Genomic DNA, 22,089 nt, shown 5'->3' on the forward strand with positions numbered 1-22,089 from the left:
AGGCAATACAACATTGGGCAAATTATCTTTAGGTAATAACAACAGTTCTATGCATCTATTACTAAGTGCCTGAGGTTGAAGGGGCCTGAACATAATTATACACAGATGATCCCCTTTAAGACTTCAATTCCAGTGTGAAAACAACAGGCAAGAACATGAAACAGGTGAACAAGCACAAAGATTGTTTAAGTAAACATCATACATAAAAAAGAAGGAATAAAGTTACGTAACTGTCCTCAGGCAGTAGAGGGAAGGAAATTAATGCTTTCTACATGAAGTGTACTCTTTCTTGAGCTAACGGCAACTGAGAGTAGCATGGTTTATACTGTCCTTTGAACCACATATACTGGGTCAGGTGCAGTGCAGCAGCAAGTGAGGACTATGCTCACCTGACAGGCCTGAAGGTGGAATTCTGCATTCACTAGAAAAACAATGATTCTGTTTTGGCATACTGAACTCTGCCAAACAACTGTGGCTGAATCTGAATCTCCTTAAAGAAGGACTACCTCACACACCGGCAAAAGCAGGAAGGTATACACAAATTTGTGAGCCAGCTCCATTACAGGAATCAGAGCCATCTAGGCTTTCCTCCTCAAAGTTTGATCCTTTAAACACCATCTTCAATGATTAATACTTGATTAACAGAGATCCAAAAATTAATGAGAATCACTGATACATTAAAGCCTAGCACTGATTGAAACTTCAAACAAAGCTTGGCTGTCACCGAAGTTATCCTGAATTACTATGTCTCCCAAAAATTTTGTTCTATTTATAATTGTGTACTCTATTGGAGCTTAAAGAGATTTAGTGTCAACTCATAACTATTAGTATTAATAAAGTTTAGTAACATTAAACTCCCCTCCAAATTAAGCAAACCTGTTTCTTACAATAGGTCATACAGAGTATCTGCATACTGACCTTATTCACAGCTTCCACAAGCATTCTCATTTCCTTCTCAACATCACTGACAAACTTCAAATCCTTCCTGCAAAAACAGTATTCTAGGTAAATGAGGTAAGAGTGTACAAAGATACAGTATCTTCATCTTTTGTAACATCATTTTCAACAAGAACATTTAAGGTCTCAACTGAAGCAGAAGCATTTTGATTTATTACACTATTTATATTTCAAAAAGGTTAGCATGTCATTACTATTAAAAAAAATAACAATTATTTTTCCTTCAACCCTTAGAACACAGCATAAAAGTCTATGATACAATTCTACTGACGACACAAGTCTGCATTTTTAAATGGATAATACAGATTTTAAAGTTGCTATTTCAGTGGTTTTTAAATTACTCGTCACTCAGGCAAGTCACTTAATTAGAATACATGATTAAACACAAAAATGGGGATTGGATAAACAGAGTAGAGTTCTTTTCCAAGACAGAGGAAAAGTGCACTGACTTAGGTGGCTGTCCTGGGTTCAGCAGTAGCAGTCATTTTTTCCTCCTTCTCCGTAGCTGGTGCAGCGCTGTGGTTTTGACTTTCGGCCTGGGAACAGCGCTGATAACACTGATGTTTTTAGTTACTGCTCAAATGTTTTGTCTGACCAAGGACTTTGTGAGTCTCATGCTCTGCCAGGGAGGAGGGGAAGCCAGAAGGAAGCAGAGACAGGACACCTGACCCAAACTAGCCAAAGAGGTATTCCATGCCACAGCACGTCATGCCTAGGATGTAAACTGGGAGTTACCCAGAAGGGCTGGTTCACTGCTCTGTTGGGCTGCATATCGATGGGTGGTATTGTATTCTCTTCCCTTGTTATTTCCCTTACCATTATTATTATTGGTGGTAGCAATAGTGGTTTGTGTTATACCTTAGTTACTGGACTGCTCTTATCTCAACCCATGGGAGTTACATTCTTTCCATTCTCCTCTCTGTCCCTCCGGGAGCGCGGTGGGGGGAAGAAAGAGGGGGAGTGAGTGAGAGGGCTGTGTGGCTGACTTACGGCCTGGGCTTAAACCATGACAGTGGCCTACTTGTTTAGCATAACAAACTAGTAAGAAGCAGCAGCATAAGGCTACTTGCAAGCAAAGGAAATGTTCTTGATATGAGATATAAAGGATTTTTTTCTACCTTGCTTAATCACAGTAAGTCAAGTTTTCACATAAAGGTAAGCTCTGCATTCTGTTCTTAAATAAGCAGGTAAGCTAACTCCAAAAGTAAGGTTGTTATTTGTTAGGGCACCATCCCCATGGGGAAAAAAGGCTACCTGAATATTTCACAACTCAAAGCTGGTTAGTAGTAAATAACCTTATTCCTTCAAAACCAGGCACCATTCCATACCAACACAACACCACTTTGTGAATGGTGTCAGAATTTCATCAGTCAAGAAGTGCCTACCAAAGCAGGCACTATCGTCTTTGGCCAATGCCCTACTAAAGCTCTGGATGCTGACCCAAGTGGTCTCAAGGAAACATGTAAAATGGCAACATCGAGTAGTTTGGCTACCAGCATCATCTGATCACTGGTTTGGTGGGACTCAGCCCATCACTGGAAAACCTTCAAGGTATTGTAACAATGGATGGACCATAGTGGATCTCCATCCATTATCAGAACTCCTAGACCTTCAGTGGAGAAAAATAGTACATAGGGAGAAATGCAAAAGGACCTGGACTTGTAGAGTTAAGAAAGAGGCCTCTGGACATCTCAGCTGTGAAATACAGAAAGAGCCCATGAGGCTTTGGAAAGAATATTGCAGCAATAACCCCAAAACCAAACAACCACCACCACCAAACCCACTGATCCCTTTTGGATGAGCTTAACTCCACAGAGTCAGAAAGCAAATGCTATGTGGAATACCAGCCAGGAGCACACAAATTTCAAGGTGAAGCGACCACAGGAGGTAAGGAAACAAAAAAATGGACCCACCAGCCAAAGGGTCCACAAGCACCTGATGTGTTATATTTAAAAACCTACTGGGGAACCAGCTCACAGACTGAGGGATATGTTTAAAACCAACCATCCCTTCAGGGGCCTACAGAATTATAGACTCAACCAGGTTGGAAGAGACCTTTAAGATCATCAAGTCCAACCTTCGCTCCAGCTCTGCAAAGGCCACCATTAAGGTGATTCCAGGGATGGTGATTCCATCACTTTCCTGGAAGTGTTCAAAAATACAAAACCAGAGTTATTAGTTCAAAGCCACCAATGAAATCAAGCAGAATTTCTGTCAGAAATACTCGGAATGTGTCTTAGCTTCCAGAAATCATAGTCAAGACTGAAGTACTCAAATAGGAAGACAAAACAGAAAGCATAGTATACAGGGGATGTGGCTGGGGGTTGTGGTGGCAGAAGAAAATGAATCCTACTGTAGATCATTTCACAAGAAGATAAACCAAAGAGAAGAGAAATCCTGCAGTTCAGTGGTCTTCACTGTATGATCCTGATCAGATACATGGTACAGTCAGACCTGCTTATTTCTCACCTGTACTTGTCTCTGGTTCTGTACTAGGAGGTTTAGGTTGCTTGATTTACTCTTACATTCTGTGTGGCTGCTTATGTAAAATTTTCACTTGTCTCAACACACCAGCAAATTAATTGTCATTCCAAATTGCAGAGTATTTATTAGTGCAATGCTTTTGATATTACCTTGACTTTTTATTGCCTCATTTTCAGGTGTTTCAGCCTAGCAGCCCTCTTTGCTGTCAGCACTGGCACAGGGTTAGCTCTGTGTCAATCAAGTGTTTTATTAATTCCATTTCTTTATTTTAAAATAAAGACAGTAAGGAAAAAAAAAGAAAAGAAATTGATGGAGGGAAATAATTTCGACAATTTCAGGCTATAGGAGCATGTTTCATTACTTAGCTATCACTCTAGTCTTTGTCTTGAAAAGGTAACAAGGAGCACCCATATAGGGTTGGTTGTATATGAAAGCAGTAGAGGCGTGAGACATACAGGTACTGACTTGTAGTGAGAAAAACGATGAAAAATGATGTTCTCATTCTAAATCTGGTCCTATTACAGAACAAAGCAACCTGTCAGGCACTTGTTACTTCTCATGTTCTCATTTTGGAGGTCTTGAGATGTACACATCAACCCTTTTGCCTCAATTGTCACCTACTGCCAGGGCTGGAGAGTAAAATATGGGCATTTTTACAAGAGTAAATGGAACTGTTCTGCATTTCCCATCTTGCTCTCAACACCGATACCTATATCACCTGCCAGCATTAGAACACATACCTTGCATCTTCTTTTAGAAGTTCACTGTACTTTGGTCCAGGAGTACGGATATTAAAAGGATCAGAATTATCATCTATTTCAAGAGCCTCAGCAAGACGCCTAAGTTTAAGGGCAGGAGGGAAAAACCAAAATGTAACAAAACCACAAGCAAACAAAATAAACCCACAAATCCTCCCAGCCTCTCAACAGGTTGTCACTGAAGGGTAAAGAAAAGAGTTACTAATACAGATGGAGCAACTCACAGAAGATGCAGTCTGTACATTTGAAACTACACATTTAGTACTTTTCACTAGAATACTCTTGAAAGACCTCAGATCACTCAATATAGATCAGGGATCATCTCCACGTTTATCAGTTCTCTAGGTCATGCAGGAAAGGGGTTTTTGTCCATAGCATTAACTTTCTGAACATGAACTTTTGAACAGGAAAAAAAGCAAGTTCAGTGCCCACCTGTTTCTCTGCAGAGCTAAGCATTCTTCATCACATTGCAACCTGAATTAAGAAAGAAAAATACAACTAGAATCACTGCTGCTACTCACACTTTTCAAACTGTAGCTTTGTTGGTATCATATCGTTATGACAGCCTAAAGAAGTAGGAACAGTGTGTGAGAATAGTTTATTGTATTAGATCAGATAATACAGCTAAAAAGAAACAAACTACAAAGATCTTTGCGCACACAAGCCCTTCTCCAGGTCTTGAACAGATGCAGCTGTTACGAACTCCATACCCAAGCTAAGAAAAACAGCTTCTGAATTGGATTATATTGGTAAATTAGATCATTTGAGAAAACAAATGCAGTTGGTATCAGCATCGAGGGGATGCTAGGAAGGATGGGATATCAACAGAGTAAGCTGTGACAGTCAGTTCTATGCATCAGCCAGGAAAACCAGGAAAGTTAGCTATGCTTATGGAGGATTATGATGCACCGTAAAAATCAGTATTTCAATGAAGCCCATAACTTCTCTAGTGTCAGCAGAGTTACAAATTTAACTTTCCTGAACTTCATCTCTGTCAAGTATTTTATAATTTTAAGGGATTAAAATGTCAGAAATTAAAATAATTCTGTTGATAACAGTTCCTTGATTTCAAACAATTAATTTCTACAGGGGAAACTGGTTCATTCAGTGGTATGTATTATTTTTGGAGACCTAAACAGCTATGGGATCCACAACTTCTGGCGGAGGCAGAAAAAAGCTAACATACTAGCGCTCTAAGATCAACCTGGCACTGTTTAAAGTCATTTGCTTGAAGAATCATATTCTCCTCCTCGAGAAGAGGAATGCAGCCAACTTCGAGAAGCTACTCTAGGTCTAAACAAATATGGTATCCTCCAGAACGAGAGACATAAATGAAATCTCTGCACAGTTTGCATAAAATATTCTGCTATTGTAAATGAATAAAGCAGAATTGTAAGTTACTTTGAAAATAAGGGAGTCTGACAATAAGCCAGAAAAGATTTGCACCAAGAAAAATAATCTCTGGTGATTTCAGCTATTCAAAGAAAGGGCAATACAAGTGTGCCCTCACAGAAACATGTGTGGCAGTGGCTGCAACACCATTTACATTACATATTGCAAAGGCTGGGACACCAACAGAGACACTGTTGTCTTATTCATAATCCTGGCAAATATACAGCTGCTATGACATTTCTGTCCTTTCTGATATTAGTTTACCTTGCCCTTACATTCAGAGTTAAAATTATTTCAGTGTAGAAAATTACCCAAAAGGACTTGGTAATAAATGTGCTCCAATTTCACAGACATTAAACAAATAAAGAGAACAGAATGACTAGCCAAAATACGCTGGTATCAGCTTTTGATACAGGAAGCAATGAAGCAACTGTACAGGAAAATTTCACTATTTTGACTTTACACAATATAAAGAAACATGAGATTTTAAACACATTAAAATAATCAAATTCACTACTAAGAAAGCAGAGATGGTACCAGAAATATATTAAACCCAGAAATATAGGGAACTTTGAGGCAGAAGACTTCAAGAAGTCAAGTTTCTGACAGAAGGGCGTTGAAGAAACTTGACAATTCCATAAAGAAATGATACTAGAAGTAAAAAGATAAGTGATTCCAACCCTGAGGAATATCAGGAGGAACAGAAAATCACCAAACTTAAGTCACAGGTGTTTTTGTGACTTAAAAGCAGATTTGAACTTGCAAGCTAGTACTAAAACACAGAAATGCCAATCAAAGTGAGATTCAAATGCAAGAAACGTAATAAGAGTAATAGAAAAATATTATAAATAGTAAGATGATGACCAGGGCAAAACATGGGCTACTAATCATCCAGGATGGAATACTGGATGCTAAAATCTAAGACAATAGCAAAAAGTTAATGTCTAGAAACCTGAAGTCCACAGGAACTTTAGAGTTTGCTGGGTAGAAAGAAACTGAAGCCCCAATTCTATTGTTCCATATACAATTACACCAACAAACCTGCCAATAACAGAGATCTCATTCTACATAAAACCAAAAATCTGAACCACTAAGGAGCTGCATAATACTCTTTTAGTAGTATTGTCACAGTAGAGCCAGGCTATTTAAAGTCTTTCTATTTTAGCTGGATTTTGCTCACAATATTATGTATTTTCCACATTGCCTGTGATAGAGGAATATACAAGGATTTGAAACATGTTTCTACATTGATCTCCTTACCTGGCCTGCTTCATTTCTTTTTTCGTGATAAGCCTACTGATTTCCACTGAATCTCCAAGCTGTAGATCTGTTAACTTAGTGGCTATAGATATAGCAGCTATTCTGAAAAAGAAGAGCATTAATTTCAGTTGAGGCAACACATAAACCTTTCAAAAGGTTTATAAAGCTGCAGATTTAAACCTCCAGGTGGAGGACCACAGGCTGTTTACTCATCACATTACAGAATGGGACTCCAGTTCCACATCACCTAGTTTTAGCTACATAATTTAAGAGGCTACTCTGTCTCATCTCCCTTAAGCAACCAGGAGCAAGACACACTTCAGGGATTTTGTCAGAGCATCAATTCTAAGCAAGTCTAAGCCAGGCAGTGTGAATACTTTTCCTTCTCACCTGCTTAACATGCAAACTGCAGCTGACTGTACAGCTTTAATTGCTTTTTTAACCTTTATGTGATTCTTCCTTAATTGTGCATAACTAAAAGCTGTAAAGTAAATTTATAAAGTACTTTGCAATTTGCTTAGAAAATACGGATTATTCAAGCCATAAGGAAAGAGCAAAATGCCTACTGAGACTGTTAATATTTTCTTTATAAAGATCCATCATTTCCTTCAATAACAAGCCTTCCCAGTCTGATTTGCTTGCTAAACTTTCTGTAACTAAAATATACATTAAGTTTTTAGTGAAATATCCCACATCATTCTCAAGCAAAATCCCTAAAATGAAACATTCAGTCCTCTTAATGATCTTTTCTGTTGAATTCAGATTAAAGGATATGTTTGTCTCTACGTTTTACTTCACACTTTGAGAACTCATCATCTATCAGGAAGGAGGATAATCACATTGCATAAACCCAAAAAGCACTGAGAGGGATATCGGCTTCAGATTTACCAGATTCTCTCCCCACATGTGTAGATGGTGGGAAAAAAGCCAAACCTAACTCCATGAAACCAGAATATTTTAATCTTTCAGCCACATTAACAGTTGCAGTTACCACACAAACTTAGCTGGCATTATATGCTCCTTTTGTTGCTATCACATGGGCCAAGAGTAGGCTGTAGACAAGCATGAACCCATTTGAACCAGCAAACACTTGCTTTAAACTGATTGTTTCTTTCCCTTCCTCTTGACTTGGGCTCCGATTAGATACGTATATATGTGTTCAGCTTAAGCATGCAAGGACTCTCACCGACTTCAAAGAACTATTTTTCTTACGTGAATACTTTCGCAGTGCCTGTTTCTACAGCAGAGCTATACAAATAGCGGAGAAGTAACAGCCTTCAAGAATTTGGACTTATGAGTATGTTACCTTCCCAGCTTATCATTAATGATGAGCAAATGTCAGTTTAAACTGTTATTTCAAAGTTGAGTCAGTCTTCTGATTTGTATTCATAGTGCAATAGATCCCTTTCTTCTAAAGAAGAAACACTGATCACCACTCCCGTTACGTCTGTCTTGCATTCAACTTTGACTATAATTGTTATTAACTGTTTCTGGTTAGCACATTCCTCGCTTTCATTATGTAATATTAAGCACCTATTACGTCAATGCTAAGCCATCTTCTGACAGAATTTGAATCTGGGCAACATTCAGTAGGAACAAAGCAGCACATCCTAAGCTGGGCTAGCATCGGGCCCTCAAATAGCAGTTCCAAATAGATCAAACATTAAGAAGCTCTCTTTAAAGGACAGAATCTGTGACTGTGCTCTCCTATCAACTGGGATGCAGAGCAGAACTCTGGTTGAAGGTGTGTCCTGGTTCAGCTGTGATAGAGTTAACTTTCTCCCTAGTACCTGATGCATTGCTGCGTTTGGGCTGCAGTCTGGGAACAATGCTGGTAACACACTGATGGTTTAGCTGTTGTTTGGTAGCACCAGCTACCCTGATCAAGGACTTTTTAGTCTCATGCTCTGCCAGTGAGGAGGGGCACAAGAAGCCAGGAGGGAGCACAGATAGGACCCATAACCCAAACTAGCCAAAGGGGTATTCCATACCACAGCACGTCATGCCCAGTACAGAAATTGCAGGGAGTTGGCTGGAAGGGGCTGAACGCTGCTCAGGGTCGGGCTGGGTATTGATAAGTGGGTGGTAAGTAACTGTGTTATGCATCACTTGTATTTCTTTGGGTTTATTCCTCTCTTTTTGTTGTCTCCCTTTCACTACAATTATTATTTTACTTTATTTCAATTATTAAACTGTTCTTATTTCAACCCACAGGTTTTACCTTCTCCTGATTCTCCTCCCCATCCCACTGGAATGTTGGGGAGGAGAGTGAATGAACAGCTGCAGAGTACTTACCTGCTGGCTGGGGTTAACTCGTGACAATATCATAGCATCACGGAATGGTTTGGGTTGGAAAGGACCTTAAAATCATCGAGTTCCAACCCCCTCCCATGAGCAGGGACACCTCACACTAGACCATGTTGTCCAAGGCTCTGTCCAGTCTGGCCTTGAACATTGCCAGGGATGGAGCATTTACCACTTCTCTGGGCAATCTCTGCCAGCGCCTCACCACCCTAACAGGGATGAACTTCTTCAACTCTAGATTAACTTTTTGACTTGCTCTCAATCACAGCCTCAGAGTAAGGTTGTTTTTAAAAAAATATTATGAATACTGTTTTTCCATTTTCATTTTCCAAAGCCCTACTTCCTTTTCTTGTCCCTTCCTTGCCCTCTCTTGCAAGAGAGACAAAGAAAGAAGTTTAGCAATACAATCTGGAGACATGAATGGAATTAGGTAGAACTTAGTCTGCATATTAGGACCAAAGTGCTGATGCCTGAATTTCAGATTGACTTTAAATCACTCTTAGCTTTCATCACCTGTACTGACTAGATTCCATCGCACATTAAGAGAACTCACACATGGACTGCTATATGTAATCACCTGCACTCAGAGGCCTGAATCTGGACCTGCTCAATTAGTCTGTATCTAATTGCTCCATGTGGGTAGAGCAGAGTTTCACAGATGGGAGATTCGAGCTTTGATACACTGGCACAGTTAGACTAACAACAGTGAAATGAGGAATGTGTCCTAGTACAGCGTAGCTGGTATAAAAGCTCAGGGGAATACAAAAGAAAAATCATACATCCAAGTACAAAAAAGTGTGAAAATGCCTGTGAATCAAATACATTTAAGTCAAGCCTAACATTTAATCAAACTGCAAAGAAGTAAATCCAGAAAGGAATTAAAAGAATTACTGCAGTACAAACCTTTGATATGTATTAGATGCTTCTGAGCAAATCATACTCTCCTTTCTTCTTCCACATTCACACTGAAGATCAACCTGTGCATCACAAAAGAGAGCAGCTTTTCTAAACTTTTGTCTTTTTACAGCCATGGTGGGGTGTAAGGGAGGTCAAGTTTATTCCTTTAAAAAGTCCCATTTTAGTGGAATAATGGCTAATTTAAAGTGATGTATAGGTTTGGGTTTTTTTTAAAAACCAGTAACTTCATAGAAAAAACGTCATTCTACCAATATACAAACATTTGTCACAACTGTTACTGGCTGATAATGAAATCCTACAGTTTTCCTGTGAGTTAGCTTCCTCTGAATTTTCTTTTGGTATCTAACCTTTGCAGAGCAGGATGTTGTTGGGCAGGGTGAAGACGGATGACATGGAGCCATACAGGGATGATTACAATACAGTCTTGGAATAATACATGGCTGTCTACACTCTTCATCTATAAGACATTCTCCTTTATGACAGATTCTTTTACATTTGTGCATTCCACATTTTAACATCTGATTGCAGCGAAGGCCACACGAAATGTCAGTGAGATGACAGGGAATATTACTGCGCAGCTGGAAGAGGAGAGAAAACAGATGACAACTAAAACCACAAAACTATAAATGCAGATCTCAAAGGACTTTTGCTGTTCACACCTTCATTTGGCACTGTCCATGCAAGAACTACTAAAACATCTCAGGACAAAGACCGAGTTTTTCTTTACATCATAGTCCAATATAGCAGTTGGTCTAAATGCATATCACATAAAAGATATACTTTTCTAATTCAATCACATTAAACTCAAGCTCCAGTAACATATCCCATTCCATGGAGGCCACAAAAAAATCTAACCCTACAGTCCCAGAACATTACCTAGTATTCAAAAACATTAAGAGTCCAGACTTACTTCATGCTTGCCCATACACCACTTCTGAGTGAGATAGGTACAGGGTGGACATTTCTCCTCACTATGACATGAATGGTACACTACAGTCACAGAAATATAAAGGCCAGCACAGTTTTATTAGCATATTTTAGTCAAAGGCATTAAAGGAGACAGTAAAGACTATTAAACAGGAGTTTGCATTTCAGAACAACACAATTTATGGGAAGTACGATGCTTCATGCAAGGGTAATCTGGTCTTTAAACTACTCTCTAAAAATTATGATGGCAGGTTTTTTAGGTGAATATTATTCCACATTCTAAATTAAATAGCAGAGAATTTTGTAACTTCTAAGCAGGGTTATACTATCAAGACAGAATTTGTCAAAACACAGATTTGCTTGACTTGTGCTGTATTGTTTGCAATCAGCCAAGGTAATTCCAAGGAATACAGAAACTAACCATTCACTAGATTATCCACTGTTGCAATAGCACTTAATCTTTGGAATATAGCATTTAGTGTGCTGTAACTCTTAATAGTGGTCAGAAAAAAACCCAATGCTTTTACCAGTCATAAGTACCACTGCTAGTATTCATGGCAAGTATTTAGATGGTTGGCTTTTAAACATAGACTTTTGGAAACACTCACAACTACAGAAAAAGCATCAAAGAAAAAAGCAAATAGATTTTTAAATAGACCTATGTACACTTTTGTACATTTGGATTTCAAACAAAACAAACCCAAAACGAACAAAACCCAGCAACAAAACGAAGTAACCCAAGCAAAACTGGATAGCCTCACTTACCTGGGTGATCACAGTCGTGTGGCCTGGTGCATGTTTTTTTACACTCTGGTGGCTGAGTGCCACAGGGGACAGGGGGGTAAATCACAGATTCACCACAGTAACAAGTTAACTCATCAAAACCTGAAAAAAACCCAAGTAAAACATATCCCAGTCGCTCCATGTATTTGTACTTCATTATACAAGAAGCCTTTAAATAACATGCAAATGTTTACTCCAGCTTCAGAGTTTTCTATATTAAGCACCACTCTAGTGGATTTATTGGCTTTTGTGGCTCCTCAAGACAACTTCATTAACATCACTTCATTAGGAATTATGCTTGCCTATAGAGAGTGGTTTGACAGCAACATTTTGAACTGGAGCAAGACAAATGCTCATGTCAAGTTGAAAGCTGTTGCTGTTCTATCCTTTACTTAAAAACGGGAATGTATCTCTTGAATTCCCTTCCAACGAGCACATCATCCAAACCTTGTACTCTGAACTTCCCCCTGCCATCACTTTTTCAGAGCAGTGGTTAGATCTGATCCTTTGCCAAGCCCTGCAGATGGTGCTGGGAAGATTCCAGAGAAAATAACCAAAGGCACAATAGTTTGTAGACTTCTTCCTACAGTTTCTTCTGTATACTTGGTCATTTAGTATGACATGGGTCCTCATAAGCACCTTACGAGCCTATTCTAATACTTCAAAGGCTAATTTTGTATGCTTTGGAAGTTGTCTCAGGCAGTATACATCCATTAAGGGCTTTTCCTACCCAACTTTCAAAGATTATGTTTAATAAATAGCTTATAATTTCTGTGATAAGCTACATTAGGAGACTGAAGAATAAAAGAATTAAACTGCTATCATATATGAAGATGTTCCAAATCAACTGAAGGTTCTGCTACCAGAAGGAAGCATTCTTTTGTTGGCTTCAGGCCCAAATCAGAGAATCTATTATTATCTACCTATTACAGTGATGCAAAATAATCAACATATGATCCCCTAGCTTTTAATAGAGTACATACCTGTCTAAAGCTATTGCACCAACTTAAATCTTTAAATAAATTAGCAGAAAAATTAGTATCTGCTCCCTGTCAATTTATTTCTAGCGAGTTAGTACTAATTTTTACCATCCAGAACGTGATCAGAAAGCCTAAGCCACACATGACTGACATCTCTTATTTCTTCAGATGGTCCTGTCCAGAGAAAAATCACTAGTGTACCAAGTGGGTACACTACTGAATTCTAAGCAGCTAAATAAATTCTACTCCATACTTCAATACCTTTAATAGATATCACATTGTTAAACAAGAGTTCCCTTAACTTTAAAATTCTAAACTGCTTTTTTTCCTTGAACGATTCCTCAAATTTAAATGATTGCTGGATCAACATACATACCAATATATTTCATTGTAATTCAACTTTAAGTATTAAAATCACTTCATTAACTCATCCAAAATGAAATAACTTTCTCTTTCATGAAAAAACATAAAATCAAAGTTAGCTGCATACTCTTCAGGTTCTGGTCAATTTGGATCACATTCATGTCCCACTCTGACCAGTTCAGTGAAAAGATTTCTGTAATATACAAGAACTACCATACTCTTGCATGTAACTCACTCGTTTGCCAGCATGTTTGACAACTGCCCCGATGACAGGGTTCTTCACATCTATGAAGACCACAGTTGAGTTTACGACCACAAACCAGAGAACATTTATGTTCTGTGTCCTAGGGGAAGGCAAAAAAGAAAAAGCAGAATTAAACTATAAATCCCATTAGTTTATTTTTCTCTGTAAGGTCATAACCTGCTAATTGACAAACCTGTAGTGCAAAAAACAGCTACGGCCTAATCTACAGAGTTTTTCCAACACTCTAAGGATACATGATTCAAAAAGTGGATTCTGGTAAGACCTCTGCTGCAGACATACCTACATTATAGCTTATACTTCTTGCACTAAGTAATATCTTTCCCTTCCCATCCTCCCTGAAATCACTGCATTGATAAAAGCACCTTTGCATTGATTTAATTGCCTTTAGGCTGGAACATGGTTTTACATTTATAATGATGCCCACAAAACAAATGCTGCAAAATAAACGCACGCACACAAGCTTTTTGAGGATGACCAATACTGCAAATAGAGACTGAAGATGCACAAAAATGGAAAAATACAAAAGCAAAAAAAAAATCTAACATCACAACCAAAACCAAACGCACATCACAATGAACAACTTAATGAAGCCACACGTAAACTTACCACACAGCAAACTTCATTACACTTGTGTCGTCCACATGACCTTTTCTTGTTGCATCGCTTGTCACACATGAATGTAATAGCAGCTATTAAAAAGAAAATCAACTTTTACATCTCTGATTATGCTGAGAATAGCAGCTGCAATCACATTACATAATTAATTACACTATATTCATTAAATCATAATAAAAAATATGAACCAATATAAATTGAGAAATATGAATGTTTGATTAATAAGGGTGCTGAGGCGCTGGCACAGGGTGCCCAGAGAAGCTGTGGCTGCCCCATCCCTGGCAGTGTTCAAGGCCAGGTTGGATGGGGCTTGGAGCAACTTGGTCTACTGTGAGGTGTCCCCGCTCGTGGCAGGGGGTTGGAACTGGATGAGCTTTAAAGTCCCTTCCAACCCAAACCATTCTATGATTATGCTGAGGCTGTTGCAGAGCATGATCTAGAAGAGACTAACAGAGCAAGCAAACTTGTAAATTATTTGCTCGCTCACATTAATTCCCCATGTGAACACTTGGCTTTATTTAGACAAACACTTGTTCTGTTCAAAAGGATTTTGGAGAGCAGAATACATGAAACTAGTTGATTTCACATTAGACTTTACACCATAAACTCTGCTAAATAGAACACAAAATAGGATAACCTGATACATCAGAGTTCAACAAACATCCATTTTAAAACAGCTCAAATTGGTAAGGCATTAAGAGTCAGCTAAACACAATTACTCTTGATATGCTCATAAAACTAGTGCTAACAAAGAACATCCTTATCCACAGGTAACAAATGCAATCACTTCTGGATTCTGAAGAGCAAATGCTTCACAGACAAAAGCTCAAATTAAGTAGTACATTTATTGCTTCCTTATGTACCTTGTAAATGAGAAACTCAGTATGACAGGGGGCCATCAAGTAAACATTTCACTGAGGTGAATTTTGAGTTGCTACATCCAGAATACCAAGAAGTGTCAAATGGCAACTCACTGCAAAGCCAGATCATAGAATCATAGAATAGTTAGGGTTGGAAAGGACCTTAAGATCATCTAGTTCCAACCCCCCTGCCATGGGCAGGGACACCCCACACTAAACCATGTCACCCAAGGCCTCATCCAGCCTGGCCTTGAACACCACCAAGGATGGAGCATTCACAACCTCCCTGGGCAACCCATTCCAGTGCCTCACCACCCTAACAGTAAATAATTTCTTCCTTATATCCAAACAGCAAAGCTTGTATTTCCCCTGGAAACTGGGCAAGAGCAAAGCAAAAGCATTACTTTGCATGAGTTGCATTTGCATGAGCCACAAGATATGCAGGATGGAGATGGCAACCTAGTGAGTATGGCAGGTAGCATAAGAAACTGTTCAAATTAAAATAAACAGCTTGTCTGGAATTTTTGAGCTCAAATGCTGAATAAGTCTTCCCTTGTGTAAAAGATGGATAGAAATGAAAGAGGTTCAATTCAAAACCTCATCCCCAAAAATAGCAGCATCTCAAGAAATGACCAACTTGTCACAGAAGTACGGATAAAAGAAGGAGTATTGATCAGCTGTTAGGCAAAGTCATCAATTAAACCCAGAATTACCATGAACTGTCTATCATTTTAAAAACAATTTCACATTGCATATGTAATGTAACACTGTACCTTTATTTCTCAGGAGAGCACATGGGACTTCCTAGGAAATAAACAGGGAGCCATTAGGTTAAAACAGATGAAACAACAAAGTTATTTAGCAAACAGTCACATGAAGAAGCAGCACTCTCAGTTTTCAGGTGTATAACACTTTTGTATGCAAAAGTGAAATAAAAGCTGGAAAAAAAACCCTCAAACCTTTTAAGACAAAACTTTTCCCTTAGAGATTCAATGCAAATTAAAAAAATAACCCAAAAATATAGTTCTGTACTGCCCAGCTCATTCAGCAGATAAAGCTGTGAAGTCACAAAACCAGGTTTGTCCTAAGAAACCACAAGAGCCCTCCTAGAGAATAGCAAGTGCACAATTTGACCAACTGTTCCAAAAATGCAAGTCTGACTTGATTTAAAAACCAAAGAGAGTGAAGTCAAATTTCACCATCAAAGAAATTTTATATAAAGACTTCAACATGAAAATAAAAGATGAAAAGAACATTGTTGATTGACTACATTTGAATCTTCAGTCATCACAACTTTACATTCTGAGCTGTCTTTTCTAGGCACCACATTTTTCATGACCAGTTTAAGTTATCACTGTAGTTCACTCATATGTTTACAAAAGCAGCTTTCTGGTGTCTGAGAAGCTGCTTGAATTAAAACCTAAACCCCACTACCTAGTTTCAGGCCTCAAAATGAAAGATAATCTGAAGCCTTCTACCCCATAACTACCTTCAGCAAACTTGCAGGAGAAAACTGTTACAACCTCTAGCAAAGTCTCAGTATATGTACTTATAGACTTTCATATGCAGAAGCCATCTCTACCTACAGGTATGTAACAGGTTAGAAAAGTCATCAAGGCTCCTGTGATAGCAGCCAAAGATTTCAAAGTTGTGATTACAGAAACTAGTATATAAAAATATAATAATTATTATATAACAATTGCTGAGAATTTGCTGGGTCCCTATAGAAATGATGAAGAATGGGGACGAGTAAAAACCCCATACTCCCTCCAAAAAATTCCACAACAAACCTATTACTAGAGAGTTTTAGTTAGTTTTTTATGTTAGGCTCTCTTTCTTCTCTCAGTTTACATCACCATTGGTAAAACTACCATTCTTTGTGCTACATAAATACTACAGGATGCAATACAGGATTTTATAGCCAGCCTAAACAGAATTCTGTTTACATACTGCAAAAATGCTTCCAAAAATTGCCTTCACAGTAAGTGACCTACGTTAGCACTTCACAGTGTGATCTAGTTAGCATCTATCAGTTAGTATACAATGGAGGACCTTGTAACTAAGAAGCACAGCACTTCTTAGCTTTCTTCTCTTCAACCTCATCTCCTTTTTCTCCCCAGCTTTAAAAGCCAACAAAGATTATGTGTTGCCATGGTCCAGCTTTATACACTCACCTTCTTTTTGAAGCCACACCTACAATAAATATTTGATGTGCGAGAACAAGGTCTACACTCTCCTTCATGGCAAAGGCTTTCACACGTGTGAATGAACTCTAGCAAAATCAAAATACAAAGATTAATAGTTAATAACAAAAGAAAATCAATGACCTGGAACTTCACATTTGCCGTAAGTACCACTGGTCAAAGACACCGAGCTTATGTGCAGCTGGGTTTCCAAACAATTAACTACTTTGAGTTAAATGTGCATAAAATTTTGTCGTTATTTTCACCTTTTAAACCAGGACAATCACAGAATCCAAGATTATATCCAGGAGTTTTAAGTCATTTTTTTCTTCCTTTTCATCTTAAAAGAATGACTTACTATGCACACTTACTAGATTAACAAATTCAACTGAAAGCTAAATTGCTCACTCCCTCAGTCCTTGGACTGAGAGAATAGATCAGCCTTTAAAAAAGAAGCTCTCATCTTGACAGCACTGGCCTCACTCCTTTCTGAAGCCTAATCAATCACAATTAAATAGCCTGTGAAACTGAAGCTTCACACAAAGTTAAATACACTTGAGTTACCCCATGCACCCATTGAAGTGTCACATTGCTTCCCCACATAACTTCCTCCAGCTTTCCAACGCCACTTTTTAGTTCTTAATGCTCCTACAGCAGCAGGAAATGAGCATTTACTGGAGGCATTTGAACAAAGTCATTTATCTCTACCAGTCTCCACATGTCTGCCAAAAGATCTAGGTGAGCTTTTAAAAGAATCAGCACATACTCCTCTCTGGAAAATTCCTACAGCTTTATTCTTCTACCAATATAGGACAGGTACATGTAAACAAAATTTAAAAGGCTAGCTAGTGTTAGTGCTTTCTAGACAAATGTATTTCCTGATCATTATGAACAGCCAGACTGCAGGCTCTGCAGTGGCTTTTCCCCTCAGCTTGGTTAAAACCCAAAATCCCTGATCAAATATCAAAGTCCAGTACCAAATGAAACAGTTAAGGACCACTTGTTTTTCTTCCTTTCTTTTTTAAATGATGAGGTAATTTCAATATTCTGAAGCAGAAAGTTCTCATTACCATAGCTACCACAAGGAAGAGGTCTGCCACATGTTTTTCCACATGAGGGGATAGGGTCCGTGCAGATTTTACGTTCAACACATCCTAGTTCCAGTAACTTGCTGAGAGGAGTCTGACCGCAGGGACAGCGATACACTACTTGTGGAAGCCGTGGACAGAGCTGGCAAGGCTGAGGATGGCACACTTGTGTGCAATTGTGCCTCCCACAATTTAGTTTTCTGGGGAAAAGAAAGAAGAGAAAAAGGTAGGTTATCTGAGGGTATCATGATCACACAGTGTGAATAAAATAACCTTTTCTTTCCAAAAGCCTAAATTATAGTGACCTTACTTGCCACATATATTCTGACACGAGAAATTCCCAAATCCATCAGAGAACTCTTCCTTCGTCCCACACAATACATCCTTAAAGTTGTTTCCACAGTAACACACTGAAAAAAGATGTTATTTCAAAGAAAATGAAAAAGAGAATATCAGAGACAGAACACCTCCAGCAGTACAGTGAATATAAAAAGGTCACCGTGAAAAATTATTAGTCAGTTTTTAGAAAGATAATTAAGCTGGTATTCTTTAGATTTATCTCAGCAATAGAGGCTTCTCAGTCCTACAGAAGCAGGAATTCATGTCTTATTTGTTTTGATAAGGAGATAAAAACTAAAGGGGAAGTACTACCTGAACGAAAAAGCTTACTTATTAAAGCAGTATTCTTCTTCCATGTACTGTTTAATCAAGTCTTCAGAATTTTAGTAAAAGATTAAGCAGGCTCATAGGACATTTCAGGTCAGAAGGGCTCTCAGGGGACCAGCTAGTCCAAGCCCTTGCTGAAAGCAGAGTCAGCAAGAAGATCAGAGCATATTACTCAGTGTTTTATTCAGCTGGGTCTTGAAAACCTCCCAGTTTCCAAGAAAAGAGTTTTTCCTTATAGCTCATTATAATGTTTCAACTTAGGCTCCTTGTCTCCCATCCTCCCTCCATATAGAGCCTGTTTCTGTCTTCTTGATTAGCTCCTATCACCCACTGAAAAGCAATTTCAGCCTTTGCAAGCTAACAAAGTCCAATACCAGCAGCCTGTCCCAATAGGGTACATGCTCCAACAGCCTCATCATCTTCGCTGGATTCTTTCTAGTCATGTTTATATCCTTCTTTAAATACATACTGATGCTGACACATTATGCATTTTCTAAATATTCTAGCAGTAGATTTTGGGTTTGTTAGGTAAGAATAAAGCACCTGCTTCTTGGTACTCATTTGTTTGGGGTTCTTTTTCCACACTCTTGTTTTCATAATATAAAGTGGGTATACACAAGGCATTCCAATACTTACCTTGCTGTACTGTTAATTGGCAAGGTGAACATTTTCCGGCATGGCACACTTGAGTACAGCTGTGCTTACCACAGTTTAAAGTATTTCCACATACATTAGAACAATGGATTTTTGTTGACTGGCCACAGCGAACTGAATGACTGTAGAGAAATGACACCATAATCTGTCAGTTACCTTAATAGCTACAGAACATTTATTAAAAAGGAAAATATCTTTTGATTTTGCATTCTGGCGGGCCTCATACAATGGCTGCAAAAGTCACTATTTCGAACGTATATTTAAAGCATCTTAAATTCAGAGATGCTGTATCGTACATCTTGGATGCTAATAAGGTACAGATAAAATGCTATTTGGAAGTAAGTTTAAATGCAGTATTACAAAAAAATCAGCAATCTGGTGAAAGCAGCTGGCACCTGGGAAAAAAACAGTAAATGAAAGCTGGTTGCATCTATTAAATTCCTAAATCCAAGGATTAGCTAGAATAAAATGGTGACCTTACTGCATAAAGTAAGTAATCATTGAATGGTCTGGGCTGGAAGGGACCTTTCAAAGCTCATCCAGTCCAACCCCCTGCAATGATCAGGGACATCTTCAACCAGATCAGGTTGCCCAGAACCACATCCAGCCTGGCCTGAATGTCTCCAGGGTTGGTTCATCCACCACCTCTCTGGGCAGCCTGTGCCAGTGTTTTACCACCCTCATTGTACAGAATTTCTTCCTCATGTCCAGCCTGAATCTCCCTCTTTTAATTTAAAACCATCACCCCTTGTCTTGTCGCAACAGGCCCTGCTATAAAGTCCTCTGCATCTTTCTTAAAAGCCCTTTTTAAGTACCAAAAGGCCACAATAAGGTCTCCCTGGAGTCTTCTCTTCTCTAGGACAAACAACCCCAACTCTCTCAGCCTCTACAATCAAACCATTTTTCTACTGAAGATACAGTGCTCCCAAGTACACGTACTGCCACTGACATAGCTGTATCTCCTTTTGAAGAATTAAGATCCCTTAACATTCCACTCAAGTTTTCAGAAGTAAGTGTAAAAGTCTGAAAGCCTTTCTTTCTAAAGCAAGAATGCTAACACCGAAATCAGGTTTGGTTAGATCTGGATGTGGAAACGAGCAAGCATTTTATTACACACCATCAGTCCTAGGTAACTAGAATAGGTACCCAGAAGACTCTGAGCTGAATGTGAGAGATCACAGGTAGTACGGGCAGTACAGTCTTGCTGTTGGCAGTGATACACAATGAGTTCTGTAATATATTACGGACATCTTGTCAGTGGTACAGCTTCCCAGAAACGTACATGTTAGATCTGTAATTATTATTTCTCGAAAGGAATAGCTCAACATTACACTCCATTCAGACAGAAAAGGTGGGAATCTTTTCTCACTTCTGTGTCTTCTACAAAATAGAATAAACACTAGAATGGGATTTTAAAACCAAATCAACCCTGAGACTGCTTGGGCAATTCAGCTACAAGTACCATAAACTGATGTTAACATGGATAACTTTCAATTATTTTTCCTTAAAATACTAAAATTTATTTCAGTTTTTACATATAAAACTCTCCAAATGATTTTAGTGCACAAATAAAAGTCACAGCTTAGAAAAAACTTTGTTCTGTAAACTTGTAATAAACTATAAGAAGGAAAAATCTTATTACATACACTTTTATGAAACTATTCTTATATAAACTGGGTTTATAACAGAAGCATTCTCACCTTGTTTGTCCACATTCACATGTTTTTGTCACAAAAGCTGGGCATGAAGGGCAAGGTCCTGGATGGCACAGGCTTCAAAATAAGTCAAAAAAAAAAAAAAAAAGAAAGGGCAAATAAAATTGCAAAGTTAACACCAGGTTTACTACAGTCCCAGAGAAACAATCCACTATGACCCAATGCACAGTGCAGTGTCAGAATATACACTCCTGCAGGGCATGAAAGCATTATTAACACAGGAAAAGAAACAACACTACATTATTATGGTTGCAGTAGTCTCACGTCACTTATGTTGAAGGAAAACTTCAGTATTCCTGCTGCTGTCAACTCACCAGTAACAGCGCTAACACCTTTCATAGTATGCATTTCATCAGCAGGCATGCACCAACTCAACTGTGTTCATCACTAGTAACGCTCAAAACAAGCATCATGTGTCCAAGCCATTAATACATTTCTTTCTTCAGTGATCTTAAATCGATTAGAAACAAAGACTTCTCTGTGAATTTCTTCTTTTTAGGTAATGGCTTTATCTTTGAACTAGCATTTCTAGCATCACCAGCAAGAGCTTTTGTTCTGCATTCTGTAAGGTAACACATGTACCAAGTCTGCCTCAGTTTTCTTTCTCACCATCAAGCACATCACCAGAGTGTCATCAGCACCAGTTCTTTACTTCATTATTAGATCTTACCTCCTGCTTCAAGAAACACTGGTCCCTATCTGCATACAAGACCTCTGCTGGGTACAGACAAGCCCCAGTTTGTGAACTTAACTAACTTGTCTGCACTCTTCCTTACCTACCTCCTAGTTCCATTCCTTTGCAAATACAGCAGCTCTCGTGTGGAGCAATTATTATTGGCCAGGACTGACCAGCTTAGATGTACCAGTCAAAATAAAAACAAAATTAACAAAATCCCAAAACATGCAACCTGCCCTCC

At 38.6% G+C, this 22,089-nt stretch overlaps 1 protein-coding gene across 1 annotated transcript in view; it reads right to left on the minus strand.

Annotated features, from left to right (window-relative positions):
• The window catches only part of NFX1 (nuclear transcription factor, X-box binding 1), a gene marked incomplete at its 3' end in the record, with an annotated part of 48,265 nt that overhangs the window by 8,546 nt on the left and 17,630 nt on the right, over positions 1-22,089 (minus strand). The window contains exons 6-21 of the mRNA XM_080610733.1: positions 21,158-21,229; positions 19,440-19,579; positions 18,448-18,547; positions 18,120-18,337; positions 17,041-17,138; positions 15,640-15,670; positions 13,998-14,080; positions 13,362-13,470; positions 11,766-11,885; positions 10,984-11,063; positions 10,421-10,651; positions 10,059-10,132; positions 6,852-6,953; positions 4,632-4,673; positions 4,182-4,280; positions 919-985 (exon numbers count right to left, since the gene is read on the minus strand). Coding sequence (XP_080466859.1) covers positions 919-985; positions 4,182-4,280; positions 4,632-4,673; positions 6,852-6,953; positions 10,059-10,132; positions 10,421-10,651; positions 10,984-11,063; positions 11,766-11,885; positions 13,362-13,470; positions 13,998-14,080; positions 15,640-15,670; positions 17,041-17,138; positions 18,120-18,337; positions 18,448-18,547; positions 19,440-19,579; positions 21,158-21,229 — 1,666 coding nt within the window. The remainder of the gene's footprint in view (positions 1-918; positions 986-4,181; positions 4,281-4,631; positions 4,674-6,851; positions 6,954-10,058; positions 10,133-10,420; positions 10,652-10,983; positions 11,064-11,765; positions 11,886-13,361; positions 13,471-13,997; positions 14,081-15,639; positions 15,671-17,040; positions 17,139-18,119; positions 18,338-18,447; positions 18,548-19,439; positions 19,580-21,157; positions 21,230-22,089) is intronic.

This window comes from Psittacula echo (assembly GCF_963264785.1).
Source record: "Psittacula echo genome assembly, chromosome: 2".
Classification (NCBI taxonomy): domain Eukaryota; kingdom Metazoa; phylum Chordata; class Aves; order Psittaciformes; family Psittacidae; genus Psittacula; species Psittacula echo.